This window comes from Pteropus medius, unplaced genomic scaffold (genome assembly GCF_902729225.1).
Source record: "Pteropus medius unplaced genomic scaffold, Ma_sr-lr_union100, whole genome shotgun sequence".
NCBI classification, from domain to species: Eukaryota; Metazoa; Chordata; class Mammalia; order Chiroptera; family Pteropodidae; genus Pteropus; species Pteropus medius.
In genome coordinates this window covers 15646565-15663154 of record NW_024349799.1, presented here as the reverse complement: position 1 = coordinate 15663154, position 16590 = coordinate 15646565, and the positions used below count along the sequence as shown (strand labels likewise).

Sequence of the window (16590 nt, the reverse complement as noted above, 5' to 3'; positions counted from 1 at the left end):
CGGAACCGTCGGGTCCAGGCACTGAAGAGTGGGAGTGGAGACTACCGGATGAGGACCTTGGAAAACCGGGCTGGGATGGGGTTGTGCCCCCATGTGTCCCAGGAAGAATAAAAATGCAAGGGACCCGTCAGCCCTCCTGGCACTATCATCCTGCGGCCCCCCAACCCGCATTTCCGGAAAATTAACCCTTTATGGACCAGTACTGGGGGCACGGGCTGTTCCTGCTTACGTGCGTCCTCCTCTCCCTCCCAGCTCCTCTTCGCCTCGGTCCCCACCCCACCCCCGCCACTATAAATAGCCCCTCTTCCCGTTTCCTAAATTCCCTGCTGACGTCTGCAGCGCGTCAGTGTGTAGGAGCCGCGGCCGCATGAATGAGCCGCCGCACGAGTACTACGCGCGACTATAAAAGCCGCCGCGCCAGCGGGGCTGCAGGAGGCGAGCTGGCGCGGGCGCGACGCGGCCGGGCAGGTAAGCGGGACTGACCGGCCGACGGGCAACAGATGGACCGATGCACAGACACGGACGGGAGGGCAAGGAGGAGACCGGCAGGAGGCAGGTCGTAGGGCCCCTACTGGGGTGGGGTTGGGGACAGGGTAGGGGACGAGGATTTCCACGCAGCTGGTGGAGCCAGGGCCGGAGGCGTACACAGAACCCCGTACAGCACCTGCCCATGCCCAGATGGAGACACAGCCACTTCGGAGGAGCATCAAACAGAAGACAGACCCTCGGAGTCCCCGCGGCTTTTCCTGGGGCTCCTGCGCCATCCTCCCAAGAAAGTGGGGCGAAGATGCTGGCGCCTCAGGAAACGCACCCCCTCCTCCCCCTCCCTTCAGCGCGGTGACTCAGCCTCGCTGCCCCCGGCCGGCTGAACAGGGCGTCGGCAAGGGACAGACGCCCACCTGCCCGCCACCCCGGATTCAGCCAGACTACCCCCTCCCCGTCCAGTCCCGTCCGGCTGGTTCCTCTGAGCCCCCGACTTCCCGCTTCTGCCTGAGGAGCTGTCCTCTCAGGACCAGGCAGGGGCGGGGCCTGAGCCTCGGCAGGACTGCCCCGCCCGACACCCCCACCGCCACTGACACCCCCACCGCCACCGGAAGTGCTTCTCCGCAGGGACATCTTTGACGTCACAGGGCTTTGACGTCAAGGGCCGCGTGCCGGTCCGCGAGCGCTGGGGCAGAGAAAGGCGGGAGACGCGGGGGAGGAAGAGCAGCAGCGCCCCCAGCTGCGAGCGACGGAGGCACTGCCGCCCGGGCAGTGTGCCGGCACCTTGGCTCTAGACTGCTTACTGCCCGGGCCGCCCTCAGTAACAGTCTCCAGTCACGGCCACCGACGCCTGGCCTCGCCCCAGGACCGCGGACCTGGCCACCTGCCGCGCCCCTGGCCCTTCTGTCCCCAAGAGTCCCTCATTCCCAGGCTCGCTGCCCGCGCCGCCGCTGTCCGCGGTGCTGATCCAAGGCAGGCGCTGCCATCGGGCCGTCGCGTCCCTGTTCCCCAGGGGCTGCGAGGGGCGACCGGCCCACATGGACACCGCACAGCCCAGGAGCAGTCCAGCGCCTGGTCCCCACCGTGCGCACTGCCCCCGACACCCCCCCTCCTCCGCCGTCTTGACGTCGTTAGCCTAACTGGAGCTGCGGCGGTGCCGTCAGCAATGCGCGTCCCGCCCCCGCGTCTCCAGGGCAACCGTGGCTTTCGATTGTTACTGTGGGAACCGGAGGTAACAGTCTACAGCCATGGTCGCCCCGCAGCACGCCCACGCGCCGCGCCACGCCTCGCACTGCCAGCGGGGGATGGGGGAGACCACGAGCAGGAGGAAATGGGGGTAGCGAATCAAGATTCGGTGTGTCTGTGCAGATGGGGGGCGGGAGGTTCCGCGCAGGCAGTCGGGCCTACCCCCGCGTCTGACTGCCGCGTTCCACCGAGGCAGAAGAGGATGCACAGTGTGTGGAGTATGTCTGACCGTCGGCCTCACTACCATCCTATTCTCCTAGGCGAGGTACTGCATGCGGCAAGGGGATAGTGAGAGAAGGGGTAGTTATGAGATTTGGGTTCTTTTTATCTCCTCAATGGGAGGGAGGCTGTTGGGACTTGGAGGCAAGATAAAATGATGTTTGCCTCCTGGGGACTGAAGGGAGTAGACAACCTCATTCTTCCAGAACCCTTAGCTGAGTAGGCAAAGGGCGAAAAGTAATCCTTGACCTCATTTTCTGATGGAGTAGCAGCCTTTCCTCACTCCTGTGCCCACTCTTTCCTTCCTCTGAGCCACATAGGGTAAGAAAGCTTCCCAGCCCTCAGGAAGGCAGTGGCTTGTAAAGTTAACCCGGTCCCCAAAGTGTTGTCTGAATGCGTCAGCAATCTATCTCTAAATGCTGGATTCCAATTTGAGACAGGAAGGTGAGGTGCGTGCATACAGACATGTAGCCCAACAGTGTCTCAAATTAGCCCTATAAGAAGGGGGGTGAATCAGAGGGGCCGAAGTCCTTTTGTGCCAGTAAAGTGTGAACAATGACCTATTCAAAACATTGTGTATGTCACCTGCCACCACCATCACCACCCACTTCAGGAGCTGACTGTTGGATATTAGGTGCAGGACTTTTCTAGGGACAGAGTTGGGAATGATAAATGCAATACAGCCCTGCCAACCAATAATCCAATTTTACTTTACTTTTCCATACCCCCTCCTTTTCAAAACTAAGACAATTGGTGCTGATTTCCAGCTAATCAGCATCCATGTGCCACCTTCCTCCCACCCAAGGACCCTGAGGTATTAGATTAAAATGCACTTGATTTTGGAATCCAGTGGACATCTGTAGGCAGACTATAGTGTGTGCAGGTGGGAGTAGTGCACTGGGAAGCAGGAGGTCCAGCCTGGCTTCACCAACTGGTTATTATTTTAATGTCTCCTGAGATGATAATCCCTCCTTTTGGCCAGGTCTGCTGTGAGGATCACACAGAATCATGCAAGTAAAAACCTTTAAAAACTGCAGGATATTTTGCTTTTAAATACTATTCTCTTAGGCTACTATGTCTTTGTGGGAGGGATGTTGGGGAGCCTCCAGTTCTGGTCATTTAGGCAGAATAAACAGAGGAGGGGGCACATCTCTGAGCAGAACCTCTGGGATTGGGGCTATTAAGAGGTTCTTTGCTAAGGAACTCTCTCTCCCAAATGCTTTATGAATCTAAACTGGAGTGAGAGGTAGAAAAAAAGCAATGCAGGGATATTTTGAAGAAAGCAAGTCTTTTGCAGTTGGAACGCATCTGGCAAAGGTGGTCAGAGGGGGAAAAAAACCAGAGGATTGACTGTACAACGTTGAGTTTTTTAGTATGTTGTAAAGTTAGATTAATAGTAGAATCTACTTCATGAAGTTATGAGATTAAATTAAGTAACTAAAGCTTTTGCTTATCAAAATGTCTGGCATAGTTAGTACTCAATAAATGGTGTTCCTCTTTCTAGTCTCTGGACCTCATTTTCCTTAGTTATAAATTGAAAATATTAGATCAATATCTAATAATGGAGTGCATGAAAATCACATGGGGGCTTTTTTCAAATAATACATATTAACTGACTTATCTTTCTTAGCAATGGTTTTCAAATATTATGTTGCATGAGAATGACCAGGGATAGCTTGTCAAAATGCAGATTCCTGGGTACTAGTGACTGACTCAGTGGGGCTGGAGTTGGCTCTGGGAATCCAAGTTTTAACAGGATACTGTTGCAAATGGTCCATAGAGTCTGTGTATGTGCATGTGTAAGATTCTCTGTTCCTGGAGGGCATACTAGATGACATATCTCACTTGTTGGGAACCAGTGGACCACATACCTGTTTCTTTCTGGCTTGGACATTTTATGATTCTCGGGGGTGATTCTCCTCATCCTAAGCTCCGCCTAATACTGCTCTGCTCCACCTTCATCCAACTTTAAGTCCTGGCTTAAAATTTATTCCCCAATATATCTTCCCCTCTCTCCTTTAATCCTCACAATAATCCCAAGTAGCAGCAGCTGTGGTATACAAGTCATCATTTCACCTCTTGGGACCTTGCTAAAGGCAGCAGCCTATGATTGCCATGAGAGCACGAGTCCTGAACTGCAGAGCCACTGCATTCCATTCTGAACTGCTTATTTCTAGAGAAGCCAAGGATCTGAATTTTTGTGTGAAATTCCTAAAGTTTTAAATACTATAAATCCAATCTTTTCTGAAATTCTACAAACCAAATCAAACAGGTCTATAGGAATTATTCAGTCCATTTCAGCAACTCCTCCTATTGCCAACGGATCCCTTTAAAACACCAAGAGCAAGGCAGAGGTGGGCTGTAACAAGGGAGGTCTTTCTCCCCACTCCCACTTTCTGCTATAAAGGTCTTAAACCCAGTAAACTAGGTCTATCTGGCGGGAGAAGCGGGGTGGGGTAACGCCAGCTTTTTGTCCTTTTAATCTTGAACAGCTGCTATCTATAGTGAAGAACTCAGAATTTTGGGTAATTTAAGGAATATTAGTCTGGTTGTCTCATGATGGGCTGGAGTATTTGTGCTGCATCCCCTAATCCTAATTCCTGATCCATTACTAAAGTCCCTGAGAGTAACCATGTTTGAGAGTGATAGGGTCTGTTGTGATCTCCCAGAAAAGGAACAAGCTGGTGAGCCTGCAGAGACAGGGCTGAAGTCAGAGTAGTTCCGGCAGAGCACGGAGGCACTGAAGTAGAAGAAATGGCTAAAGTGAGCAGTCTTTAGAATGCCTAGAACCAACTGCACTTCCAAACCAGAAGGGCTGCTTAGGCCTTGGCTATAATCACTAAAGTAACATCTATCTCAGAAACTTCGCAAATGGGGGCAAGTTTGGAAGAGTTGCTTTGGTGTTGTCTTTGGCCTTCAAGGTTTTAGCACCATCCCACCCTTTATAGTTCAGAGGGGCTAAGGCAGTTATGGAGGAGAAAGCACGAGAAGCCAGGGTTTGACATAAGGCCAGCACACAACTCTAAGGGATCACAATGGAGGAAGCCTCAACTCAGTGTGGCCTACGCAGTCTTGCCAGATGATCTCCTCCCAGAACTTCTCAGATATAAATTCTTCCCCGATCAGCCACTGAGGTCTCCTTTATTTCTGCTTGGGGCTTAAGACTTCCACCAAAAATGTGTAAGCATATATGTACACATACATCAACTTCTCTTGGGGGCTTATAACTGGAACATCTCCCTGCCTCGTGCTGCCCTGGAGGCTGTGTCGATGGCAGACTTCTGGTATAAAATGTGGGTTTTTTTTTTTTTTTTTTCCTGTATAAATAAAAAGATGCTCAAAATCCAAAGCACTAATTTATTGTGTGGCAGTCACAGTGGTACCAGCACCTGCTTTTCCCATGTCACCCTCCACGCACCCAGGGCTGCACTGGCCTTTTTCATGTTTGAGTGTAGATGCCAAGATCAAAATCCATTAAGGCCTCCTGTTTCCCATTTTCTTGAGTGCAGAGCTGGGCTTATATAATTTGGGTTTTAAGAATTGTTATTTGTCTAATTAGTGATGCTGAGGAGCCCTAATAGCAGAAGAGGTCCAAGGGTAGGGAAAAGGGGAGGGCGAGGATCATAGAGGCTAACCCAGTCATGTGTCCTCACTGGAGTGAGAAGGGGATGTAGGAGCGGGGGCATTGTTGATCTTTTACTCTACAAACTGGTCCAAGAATTTGAGGTAGGCCTGACGCTGCGGTGCAGCTGCTGGAATGAAGTGGCCACCGGAGTGGGTGAGAGTGATGGCTCCAGTGAATCGGCTAGCCAGTTGCACACTTTCCTGAGAGGGGATGACACGGTCAGTGTCCCCGAAAACATGGAGTGAAGGTAGTGAAAAGGGGCCCTGCAAGATGGATTCCCAAAGACCAAGGCCCCGAGGACAGAAACCAGATATCAGGATGATAAATCTTGGCAAGGGAAAACGGGGGTCACCAGCTTGACCAAGGGCACACACAAGGGCTGCTAGCGCAGCTCCCTGGCTGAAACCAAGCAGTCCGCTGAAAGGTCCCGACTCGTTCAGTGCCCGTGCCACCGTTCCCAGGGCTTCCTCCAGACCCCTGCACACTGTGGACTCTTTCAGTGCGGAGAAAACGTCTGCCTCCTGTTCTGAAAACCACCAGCCTCGAAGCTGCTCCTCTGGAGTGAAGAGCCCTACAGCGATATGGAGGAGAGGATGAAGTTAGGGCATGGGGGAATCCAAGGGAAAAGTAATGGGAAAGGGAGGGGAGAGTTTGGGAATGACAGGGAGAGACAGCTGAGGGATGAGAGAAGGCGGTGTGGGGGAAATGAGGTGGGGAATAGAGTGGCATGGAGAGGGGAAAGACAGATCAAGGTGGAAGCCTGGGAGGCTGCGATGGAAAAAATGAAGGCTATGGGCAAATGAAGTGGGAGGAATGAAGGATGATACAAGGTTTGGGGTATGCTGACGGGTGTTATGAGGACGAGAAATAGAGACTTGGAGCGCATTTCCGGTCAGAGCTCGTCTCACCAGACTCCGGCCCGACACCCTCCGTGCCCGCTTTGTCCACGACCGGGTGCGGGCCGCTGACGCACACAAGCTCAGCGCGGCCCCGCAGAGCCTTCCTCAGCGCTCCTGTCTTCTCGCGGAAGCCCCGCTCGCTCTGCCGGAAGCCCGCCAAGCACAACACCCGAAGAGGCGGCTTCGCCGCCATTCCGCAGGGAAGCGCGACGTAGGCACCGGAAATGGCCCTTCCCCCAGTGGAAGTTGGATTACGTGAGGGGCGGAACCAAATACCGACACCACCCTGAAGGCGGGCCTCAGAGCAAGCGGGCGTGCCCATGACAACGCGGAGGGGTGAAGCGCGGCCAGAGCTGGACGTATACCTGAAACCCAGGAGCGTCTCATGAAACGAGGGGCGCCGCCTTCTCGTTTCTGCAGCTGCAACCCTCGCAAGTCGCGGCTGGAGAGGGGCGCGTAGACCCCTCCTGCACCTGAAGTCGCACATTTTGGTCAGGGTCTCTCTTCTACATCCTCCACCCCTTTCCCATGTTTCTCCCATTGCAGCCGCAAGGCGGCGCCCTCGGCTCGCGTCGCTAGGGAGCGAAAAGTGCCAAGGCCGCGACCAGGAGCGGTCACTCCTGTCTCCTTGCAGTCCCTGCCTACCTTCCCCGCAGGCCGGCCTAGGGCGGGCCGGTCCCGTCCGTGGTTCACTGTCCATGGCCCCAAGGAGCTTCCGGCGTAAAAGTCCATGGGGTAGGGCTGTTGCCAGGAAATGTCCCTCAGGGCCACTGCTGCCTAGGGGAGGAAAACCAGTCAATAACATTTGCCAAAATTTTTCTGCACAGGATTATTTAACCCAGTCCTCACAATGGCCTACGAAGGTTTTATTATCCCTATACCACAGGAAATGTGAGGTTCAGAGAGGTTAAGAGACTTGCCCAAGGTCACCCAGCAATGAAGTGGCTCAGCTGAAACTAAGTGTTGCCCACCCATCCCCACTCCCCTTCAGATTCCTCCCTTAAGAGAATCAAGTACAAAGCCTACTCTCTCCCAGGGATTTTCACATCTTGGTGTTACCTCATAGGGTGTCAGCAGCGGCTTGGGGAAGGCTGTGCCCCAGTCAATGGAAAGGCGTGGACATGCCACTTGCACCCACCTAAGGAGAAAAGTCAAGTCAGACCCAAGGAAAGGTCCCTCCTCCTCTCCTCATGCTGAAGAATATGACTATGTCCCCAATGAATGCTTACTATTAATTTTAAAGACTGTAATCTACTACTGTTTAGAATAACACTGTAGTGTTGCTTATCTTCTCCTGTTTCCTCCACTGACTACAAGCGTTCTGAGGGTAGGACCTGGGAAGCTCATTTGTGATGGTATAACAGAGTCAAATTTAGGGTTTGGTACAGTGCAGATGCCAACCATCCCTCAAACTTATCTCACACAGAACTATTAATGATGTTGCAGTTGCCTGTGAGCCCCCAAGGAAGACAGTAGGTATGACCCATAGCCAAGGGTAGCCCCTGTTGGAAGAGTGCTCTGTAAATGTTAAAATTTCATGATCATGGAAGCAATCCTCATTTATTCCAGTCTTCAGTATGTGCTGGGCAGAAATCAGAATCTAAGCCTCTTTAGCTAGAGTCATAGGTAGGCAGGCAAGGGAAAACGTACACATCCACCTGAGGAAGTAGGCTGAGCTTGCTGGGGAAGACCTCAGAGAGCAGCAGCCTCACAAAGGGAAGTCTCAAGGCTTGGAGACGAGATTCCAGGTGCTGTTGGTAGAGGGAGACAGAGCTGGGGTCACCATGATCAAGTAGCCATGGCCAAATCCCTTAGCCTACTGATTTCTCAGTCAGTCCCCTCCTCCAGAGGCCATCCTGAGCCCTGACCTCCAGAATCTTGGGGCTACCCTGACGGCCCAAAGTGCCCAGGATAAGGCCCCAGGATTTAGCTGAGCGGGCAGTGGTTATGGCTTCTTGGCGGTTGACCTGCATGCGCTGGTGGTCATAATGCTCTCTGGACAGGACTTTGCTGTATGGATCATATCTGGAAAAGAAGAAGCTGTCAGGGTCACCATAACAGCCACTCATGGGACTTGTGCTGTACAAGGCTCTCTGACTCAGCCCCTTGGTCTCCTGAACCCGCAGACTCTATGCAGGTAATTAGGAATAGAGATAAGAACAGAGATTGTCATTGGGAAGATCAGTCCCACAGCTGAAGCAGGCAAGAGTAAGAGAGGATTTTAGGATCTTGGTGTGAATTCCAGGGGATGGGTGGGGTACTGTGCAGCAGTAGCCTTGGGTTTGATACCCGGATTCAGGACCCAAGTGCCTCAGACCTTTAAGGCTGGGGTCTGTTAAGGGAATGAGAAGATTTTGACCAATTGAGAGCCTCAGTGGCAGAGAATTCCGCCCCCTCCCCAGTTGGTAAGCGCAGCTCAGCCCATACCGGTAAGCAGGGACATTGGGGTTGGCAATCATGACAGATTCCAGATGGAAGCGGCCATCTCCAAGATATCTGTAGTGGAGTAGAAACGGGTGGTGAGTGTGGGATGGGCAGAAGCAGGTACTGGCTTGGGGATACAAAGGACTGAGCTCTTAGCTGGCTGTGCTACTGACTGTGTGTATGAACTGGGACAGGTCATTTCACCTCCCAAGGCCTTGGTTTTCTTCCATGTAGAATAAGGAGTTTGAATTGATGACCATAAAGTCCCTTTAGTTATATAATGTAGAATCTAAAAACACCCCCCACCCCCAGCCTTCTGGGAGAAGAATAAAGGGGCAGCCGAGGCAAGGCAAGGCTGCTCAGGGCTCTAGAGATCCTAACTTGGAGGTGGGGGACAGAATCTCCCTTACCAAGTTCAATACAGACATGGGAAGTAGTGTTCAGGATGTCATCTATGTTGTAAATGAGGTTTAAGGGTATACACTGGCTATTCTCTACACAAACTAGCTCTTCGGTCCAGTTGCTGAGTTGTAACAATAGCTACTGTTTATGGGACTTGTGCCTTCTGTGCACTGGGCCTGGACTAAGCACCTGGCATGTATGCCTTCACTCAGTCTTATCAAATAATCCTCCAAGCTATAGTGTCCCCATTTTAGAAGATACCACTGAGGTTCAGGGATATTAAGAAACTTTCTCAAGTCCACAGCTATTAAGCAGTATATCTGGGACTGGACTCTAGGCTTGATCTCCAGGCTGTACCCAGCATGTCCTAGAAGATGCTACCTATAACAGTACCTTCTCAGGTCATGGAGAGGCCAGAGCATGGAAAATAATCTGCCATGGCAGCTTCTTCTCTGGGAGACCACACTGAATTTTGATGAATGGCCAACACTCAGAGTATTCCTCCCTCCCACACACACCTTAGAGCCTCCAAGGGTAAGTATCTGTGAGTTCAAGTTATGTAGGCACAGGCACTGGGAATGTCCCTCAGGGAGCAGGGCTACCAGGTATGGGCTAGGGAAGGCCCTGATATGGTCTCATCTATGGGCAGGGGTGTCTGTGTGGGTGTAGCAAGGTCTGTAAAACCAGCAGCTGCAGCCCCAGAGGTAGGGCTGAGTCAGGGGACTGCCGCTCCCTCATTCCCTGTCATTAGCTGGGAATGGGGCTCCCCTCCTCAGCCCTAGCTGGGAGCTGTCGGCTTTGAGGCTGGCTGCATTCACACAACATTAAGCATTTCCATTACCTAAAATAATTAGGCAGCAGGAGACACGCTGCTCCTGCTTGTTAGCTGTCCGGATGCTAAATTAATGGGGCTACAGCCTGGGTGTGCCCATCCATCTTCTCCAATTATATTCCCACCATTTCCAGCCCACCTGCATGCCCCATGAGGCCTTCTGATTCCTGTCCCACCTTGGGCATAGCCTTCTGGATAGTGGACAGAGCACTGGAGAGGGAGACAGAAAACCTGAAACCCTATTTGGTCCCCATCTTGCAGAGTGACCTTGAGCAAATGGTTAAGGAGCTTTAGACTCCTAAGGTACATTTCTTACATCTCTATGACTGCCCCTCCTCCCATTTCACTTACACAACAGCGTCCACCTCTTTGGATAGGTAGGGAGATGTGCAGCCCAGAATCTCCCCAGGGGACAGGGGTTTGCACTGTGGGACACTCACACGATACTCAGCTTTCAGCTCCTGGGCAGCTGCCTGTAGGGATAACAAGAGAAAGGAAACAAGAGGATGGAGAGGGGAGCCAGAGCCAGAGGACCAGCCTGCAGCGCCTGGCAGCGGGATCCAGGAATAGCCTGGAGACTGGCTGCTGTCTGTCTACTTACCTGCAAGGTTGACACAAACTGAATGGTGCTGACCAGGGCAAGGGCACTGGCTGGGGGAAAGGTGAGGCGGATAGAGTCCAGTAGGTGGGTTGTGTCTATCCGGATGTCCACAAAGACATACAGCACCCGGAAGTCTTGGGCCGAGGTGTCCATGGGAACTAGGAGGAGGGAAGAGTTCAGGCTTTGTTTGGAAGGCAAGAGGGGCAGAGAGCCTGGCCTGGGCCAGTGGCTTCAGACTGCAGGTAGAAGGGGGGTTGGGGTGGGTCACAGGTTCTTCAGAAGCTCCCTATCTGTCACTAGGCTGGGGCCCAGCCTACTCTACTACCAACAGCCTTTAAAACACCCTCATCTGGGACACCAGCATAGTTTCCAAGGCAACCAAATCCAAAGGAAAGATCCACCTGCAGAGCAGGAAGGCTGAGGCCATCCCAGAAACCAGGAGGGACCTCATGCCTGCAAGCAGGACAAGAAGGTGCTGTGAAGGAGATCAACGTACAGTCCTGCCTCCCTGGTCTACTATACCCAGGCAGCTGTGGCCATAGTGCACCAGGAAGTCAGCTCCCAGGGCCCTTGCAGTAAAGTCATCCACACAGCAAGCCCCATAGGTCACATCACCCATCACCATCACTTCAGCCTCTGTGAACCTGTGGGGATGGGAAACAATAAGACGGTGAAACAAGGAATGAGGTGGAAGAGAGACCTAACACTGTGGAGGTATCTCAGGGCCCAGTTCCTCTCTCCCTATCTCTTCCAATCCCTTGGGTAGGCAGCTGCCATTTCTGCCAACAAAGAGTAGGAGGGGCCCAGCTGCCACCTCCCCCAGTCCTGGCAGCAGGTCCTGGAACTGTAGCCGTATGAGGATGGTCTCTGTAGCACTCTGATTCCTCTGCCCAGGCTCAGATTGCAAGAGGTACCCCCAACTCTCAAACTTGAGTACACAGGGTCAAACACAGACCTTTGATGCCCTAACTCATCCCACCCAGAGTGCTGAAGCAGTGAGCGTGTACACATGTGCAAAGGCACCTGCGCCCATGCTCTGGTACCATGAGGTGTGTGGGCATGCATGTGTGGGTACATATAGCCTCCCTGACTCCCAAACTCCCTGCTACTTCCTCACCCTTAGTCAGGGCCCTTTGTGCCCAGGATTGAGGGACCCATGCACAGCTCTACACAGCACATGGCACCTCCCACGCACCTCATGCGTCAGGAAGAGTGGGCTCTGGCCAGCACAATGCCATGGGATCTGTTGCCAGGCCTGAATCATTGTGGAACGGGGGTGGGTGGGGAAGACCCTACACCCCCTAAACTTACTACAGGAACAGAGCTGGAGGACCAGCTCTTCCCTGGGAGACCCACCCTTGGAGCATACATCCTGGCTCAGTTACTGGGGTCTCTCCATTCTTTTCCTGGAAGTGTGGTGGGGAAAGCTAAGCTGCTGCCAGTCAGCCCCGATCTCCACCCCTCCTTCCCCAAATCAAGCTGTGCACAGAAGCAGATTATTCAACTCCTTAGAATGCAGCCCAGGCATCTGAGTCAGCCTGAGCACTTAATTTTTTATAGATTAAAATGTATGCAAATTGGCCCAAGCCCCAGAGAGCATCCCCAAGGGTCGAGAGGGTGGGAGCAGGGAAGTGAGTCTGGTGGATGAGGAGCAGGGTGGGGGAGGGCAGTGGCAAGGAAGTGGGAGGCTCCCATCACAGGATGACCTCCCCTTTTCCCATTCCCCCTCCCTGTTTCTGTGCCTGTTCCAGATGGCTGAGCACTCAACCCCCCTCTCAAAGATGGCACATTGTATTGAAGAAACTTAGAGGGGGTAGAGGAACTGAATACTGTCTCCTAGGCACTTCTCTCCCTGCCAAGCCCCTCCTTGTCCTACTCCCCCAGATAAGCCAGAGAAAATGGTTCCCCCTAGCCAGACCCCACACCGATTACTCCACCATTACAGGGTCAGCTCTGAGGATTCATAGGTTCCTCCTCAGACCCCACCACCTGCTCTAAATTTGGGGTTTTCTCCTTTGTGTATGGTTGTGGGAGGGGACAGGGTAAGGCACAGGTCCAAACGGACAAAATGATGCCAACAGACAGAGCTATAATGGGCAAGGGGAAAGTCTTGACCCATCTCCCTTTCCAGTGCCCCAAGCCTCACCTTTCCAAGATATCCACAATGGTGCAGGCAAAGAGGAGGAGGCCTTCAGGCATTTGCAAGGCCACTGCAAGACAGAGCAAAGACATAAGAAAAGAGGGCTGGGGCAAGTCTGGAATGGGGACACTGCCACTAACTGGGCCAGATAACCTCTCCATCCCCACTTAGCTGAAATCTTGGGGGCTCACCCTTCTTGGCTTGGGCCTGTTGGATCCTCCAGATGGTCTTGGGGATTTCAAAGTTATAGTTGGAAGGCAGGACTTGAATGGCTGCCTGCAGCTGGGGGTTGTTCAGGATCTCAGTGGGGATCTGATTGGCCAAGCGGCCCCGAGGGGCTCGACCTAGGATGAATGTAAGGCCTGAGTCAGTACCTGGCTAAAACCACAGCCAGACTCAGTTGTTAACTCCACCCAAGTTTCAGGCCCATATTCCAGATCCCAGCCTTCTTCCCCAACTGAGTTCATCCTGAAGCTGGAAAGACAACTCATTAAGCCAGGAGAAAATCTGCATAATTAATTTCCATGTTGTGAAATTACTGAGAATCAAAGGTTTGAAAGACCATAAATGGAGAATCGTTCACCCCCTTATCTAAGGAGAGCAGAGGTGACATCAGGGGACTGAACTGAAGCGCAAACAGGAAAAAAGTCCAGATAACTGCTCCTTGACAGAGAACGAGCCTGAGAAAAACCCAGGAGCCAAGCCAGCCCAAGCATTCTGGGAAAATGTCCCTCTTCTCCCCTGCATAAGAACACCTTGAAGTTCTGAGGTCCTAGATAAGAGATCTATATATAAACTGTTGTAAGTACTAATTTAATAGATGGCCCTCTGTACTTGAGTCCCACTGATTATGTCTACACTGGTTAATTCCTGCATTCTTCTCTTTCTTCATTTAAAAGAGAAGTAAACATCATACATTTAACTGACTTAACAAGTTCCCTAGTCCCATCGTTCCCTCAGGAAGAGTGGACAGAACACACTCTAGTCAGGACTGAGGGCAAACAGGTAAGGATAGAAGTGACCATGCCCTTTAAAGGCTAGTAGTCTAGTGGGGGCAAATACAAATAATTACAATCCCCGATTTAAGGATAAAACATTGTAGCCCTTTAGCAAAGCTGCAGCCCTCTGTCTGCATCCTGTTTGCCAAAATTCAGTTTAGCTCAACCCCCAGATATTTCTTTAGGAGCCAGTTTGAGAATGTGACAGGGCAAGAAATTAATTTATTCAACGAATATTTACTGAACCTGTACTATGTACCAGAACTTATGCTAAGACTCCTTACTACATAGGTAGGCTCTTCCCAGACCTGATAGCGGGGAGGTGGGTAGGTGGTAGTGGTGATGGTGCAGTGGATAACTAGCATGGCAAGCTGAGACCCTGAGAACGGATTTGAATGCTCTGGTTTTGTTCAGTTGTTTCAAAGGCCTTGGAACAACCAGCCCAGTGTCCCTGGGCCCCCCACAGAAGCTCCTCTAACAGGCCCAAGTTAATGTGTAGGAGCGGCTAGTCTTAGAATCTCAATTTGTTCCAAGGGCCAGTAGGAGCCTCCTCCTTTATCACGTGGCTGTAATCTTCTGTTTCCGTCAGTATTCCAAAAAAGGCTGTGAGATCCCTGAAGGAAGGTCTGTAGTCCAGTCCCTGAACTTTGCAGAGGCCTGGTATTCAAAAGGTGTTCAGTAAGTGCCAGGTCAAAGAAACCACGTGCCTCTTTCCTGAAAGCATTTCTCGAGGGCCCATTTGTGGAATGACCTCTGCAACGCGCCAGGCTCCTTCCCTCCCGGTCAGGTCCACCTTTTTCGTGAGTCTTCAGGCGTCTGTCTGCCGGCCAAGGCAGGGGGCAGCGTTTCCGGCTTAAAGACTACAAGCTCCTTAGGGCTGCTCACGATCGCGCCCTAGAGCTACAAAAGACAGACCGGTACCCCTGGGCTCCGGTGACAGCCGCCCAGAGAGAGAGACGGCGGGACCTTCCAAGGCTGGCGGAGAAAGGGGGCTGGTCCTGTCACTGACTTGGGGGTCCTACCCCGAAATGCGAGATCGCACCGTTGTAGAACCCACCTCTGCCAGGGCCGTTCCGGCCGCCTGGCTCCGCCGCTTCGGATGCAACGAGCGCCGCCATCACGGCTCTGCCCATGTGGGGACCCAAAAGACAGTGCTAGAAGAACCCGGAGAGCACAGACATTGCAATCGATCGCTGATCAGCCAGAGAGGGGCGGGGATTTGCTGGGCGGAGACCGTAAAAGAGAAGATAGGGGCATGGCTATTGTAGGCCCTTTTCCTCCCGCAAGGTCGGGACTCGCGGGAGCCTCTAGTGGTCCCCGACGATTGCTCTCTCCCTGCGACCGTGTCCCCTCTTCCTCCTCCCCGCCGGCCCGAATCCGGCACTCCCAGACCAGAGTTCCCCTACCTACCGACTTCTGCAGGCCGAGTCTTGAAGCAGGTTCCTTCGGCTACCCTCCCTTTCTCCTCTCCTGGTAAGCAGTAGACTCCTGTGGGTGGAGCCACATTCCTGTCCTTGGAGGACCACACTGCCCCTAAACTACAGGACAGAACTCCTCATCCACCAGCCCCGCTCCAAATTGAGTCTTGGTGCCGTTTTTCCAGAGCGCGGAAGTGCCCTCACCACCTTTAGAAACGACTGTGTGTATGGAAGGTTCACATGTGAAAAATTGCTAGGAGAAGGCCCTGAGTCTGAGGGTGCTTTCCTGTGAGGGTGTGGCAGTCCAAGGACTCAGATTGCCTAAACCTTCTGGATCCCCGGCAACGTTTTCCTACCTAGGCTGCCCCTCAGGCCAAAGATAGCCTTTCTCCTGATCTGTGAACTGAGCTCCAGGGATCCCAAAGGGGAGACAGAACAGCCAGTGAGACAACCTTGACCTTTGGAAGAGCAAAGTACCTGCAGGACTGGCTTTCAGCAAGGTTTGCCTCATAGAGGAATGGTCCAGAGGGCCGTTTGGCCAGCCAGCCCTCTGGCACCATCTTCCTCTCTCTGTGGTGGTGATGTGAGCACAGCTGGCCCTTTAAGGCAGCTCTGTGGCCTCAGGCTCCCCTGGAGGCCCTCCCAGCTTGGAAACTCCTAATTAAGGTGCAGAGAGAAATGAAAAACAAGCAGCCAGGGACTGGCCTTGCCTGAGAGGCTGCCCAGAGAAGAGGGATGACTGATCAGGCTGGGAGTGAGCAGCAGAGGGGAGGACCAGAAGGGGTCATTGCTCTGCCCCTCAGCCCCTCTTAAGACAATCACAGCTTTGGACAGGAATGTGGCCAACATGAGTCCCAGGAATACCCCTCTCACCTTGATGAGAGTCCAGCCAGGACTTTCCCATATTCCCCAGGTTCTCTGGACACCCAGGGTGCAGGATATCAATTCTAAGAATCCCCTGAGTCCAGCTCCTTTCAGGACACTGAGGCCCTGCTTTAGCTCCAGTTGCAGCTGAAAGTTCCAAGGGAGAAAGATCAGCTCCCTTACCAGGCACCTCACCCCTTAAGATCTTTTCTTAGGTAGAGGTGGGGCCCATTGATGATGGAAGGCCCCCTATCCTCTTATAACATTGCCCCACAGCCTCTGTGCTGAATGAGTTGCCCTGGCCATTAGGAAACCAGGTGATTTCCAAGAGAACTAGATATCAAGGACAGATGTGAGCATGTCCCCCAAGACACTGCAGTGCAAAAACATTGGGGGCTGCCATTCAACTTGATCCAAGAACACCTCCATCTGTCTGTGGG

At 52.7% G+C, this 16590-nt stretch overlaps 1 protein-coding gene across 5 annotated transcripts; it reads right to left on the bottom strand.

The window, feature by feature from the left end:
* Positions 1–5723: 5723 nt before the first annotated feature.
* Positions 5724–15291, bottom strand: DPH1 (diphthamide biosynthesis 1). 5 transcript variants are annotated; one of them, XM_039886317.1, is made up of 13 exons: positions 14926–15038; positions 13062–13214; positions 12877–12940; positions 11253–11374; positions 10731–10888; positions 10481–10602; positions 8899–8967; positions 8340–8496; positions 8122–8222; positions 7531–7609; positions 7117–7248; positions 6837–6944; positions 5724–6143 (listed from the first exon to the last, which is right to left on the bottom strand). In XM_039886317.1, the coding sequence occupies exons 1-12, from the start codon at positions 14999–15001 to the stop codon at positions 6855–6857; spliced, it is 1323 nt and encodes a 440-aa protein (XP_039742251.1). In that variant the 5' UTR covers positions 15002–15038; the 3' UTR covers positions 5724–6143; positions 6837–6854. The 5 variants fall into 5 exon arrangements, with proteins under 5 accessions (XP_039742251.1, XP_039742252.1, XP_039742254.1 ...); XM_039886320.1 differs by lacking the exon at positions 14926–15038 and adding an exon at positions 15275–15291 and having other exon boundaries at positions 5870–6143; XM_039886319.1 differs by lacking the exon at positions 14926–15038 and adding an exon at positions 14177–14911 and having other exon boundaries at positions 5870–6143.
* Between the last annotated feature and the right edge of the window lie 1299 nt (positions 15292–16590).

Coding starts and splice junctions, on each gene's coding strand:
- DPH1 (XM_039886317.1), bottom strand. CDS start 15,001: ATGGGCAGAGCCGTGATGGCGGCGCTCGTTGCATCCGAAGCGGCGGAG. Junction 8,223..8,339: donor GTAGCCCCAAGATTCTGGAG/GTCAGGGCTCAG, acceptor CTCTACCAACAG/CACCTGGAATCTCGTCTCCA. Junction 7,610..8,121: donor CTACTTCCTCAGGTGGATGT/GTACGTTTTCCC, acceptor TTTTCTCCTTAG/GTGGGTGCAAGTGGCATGTC.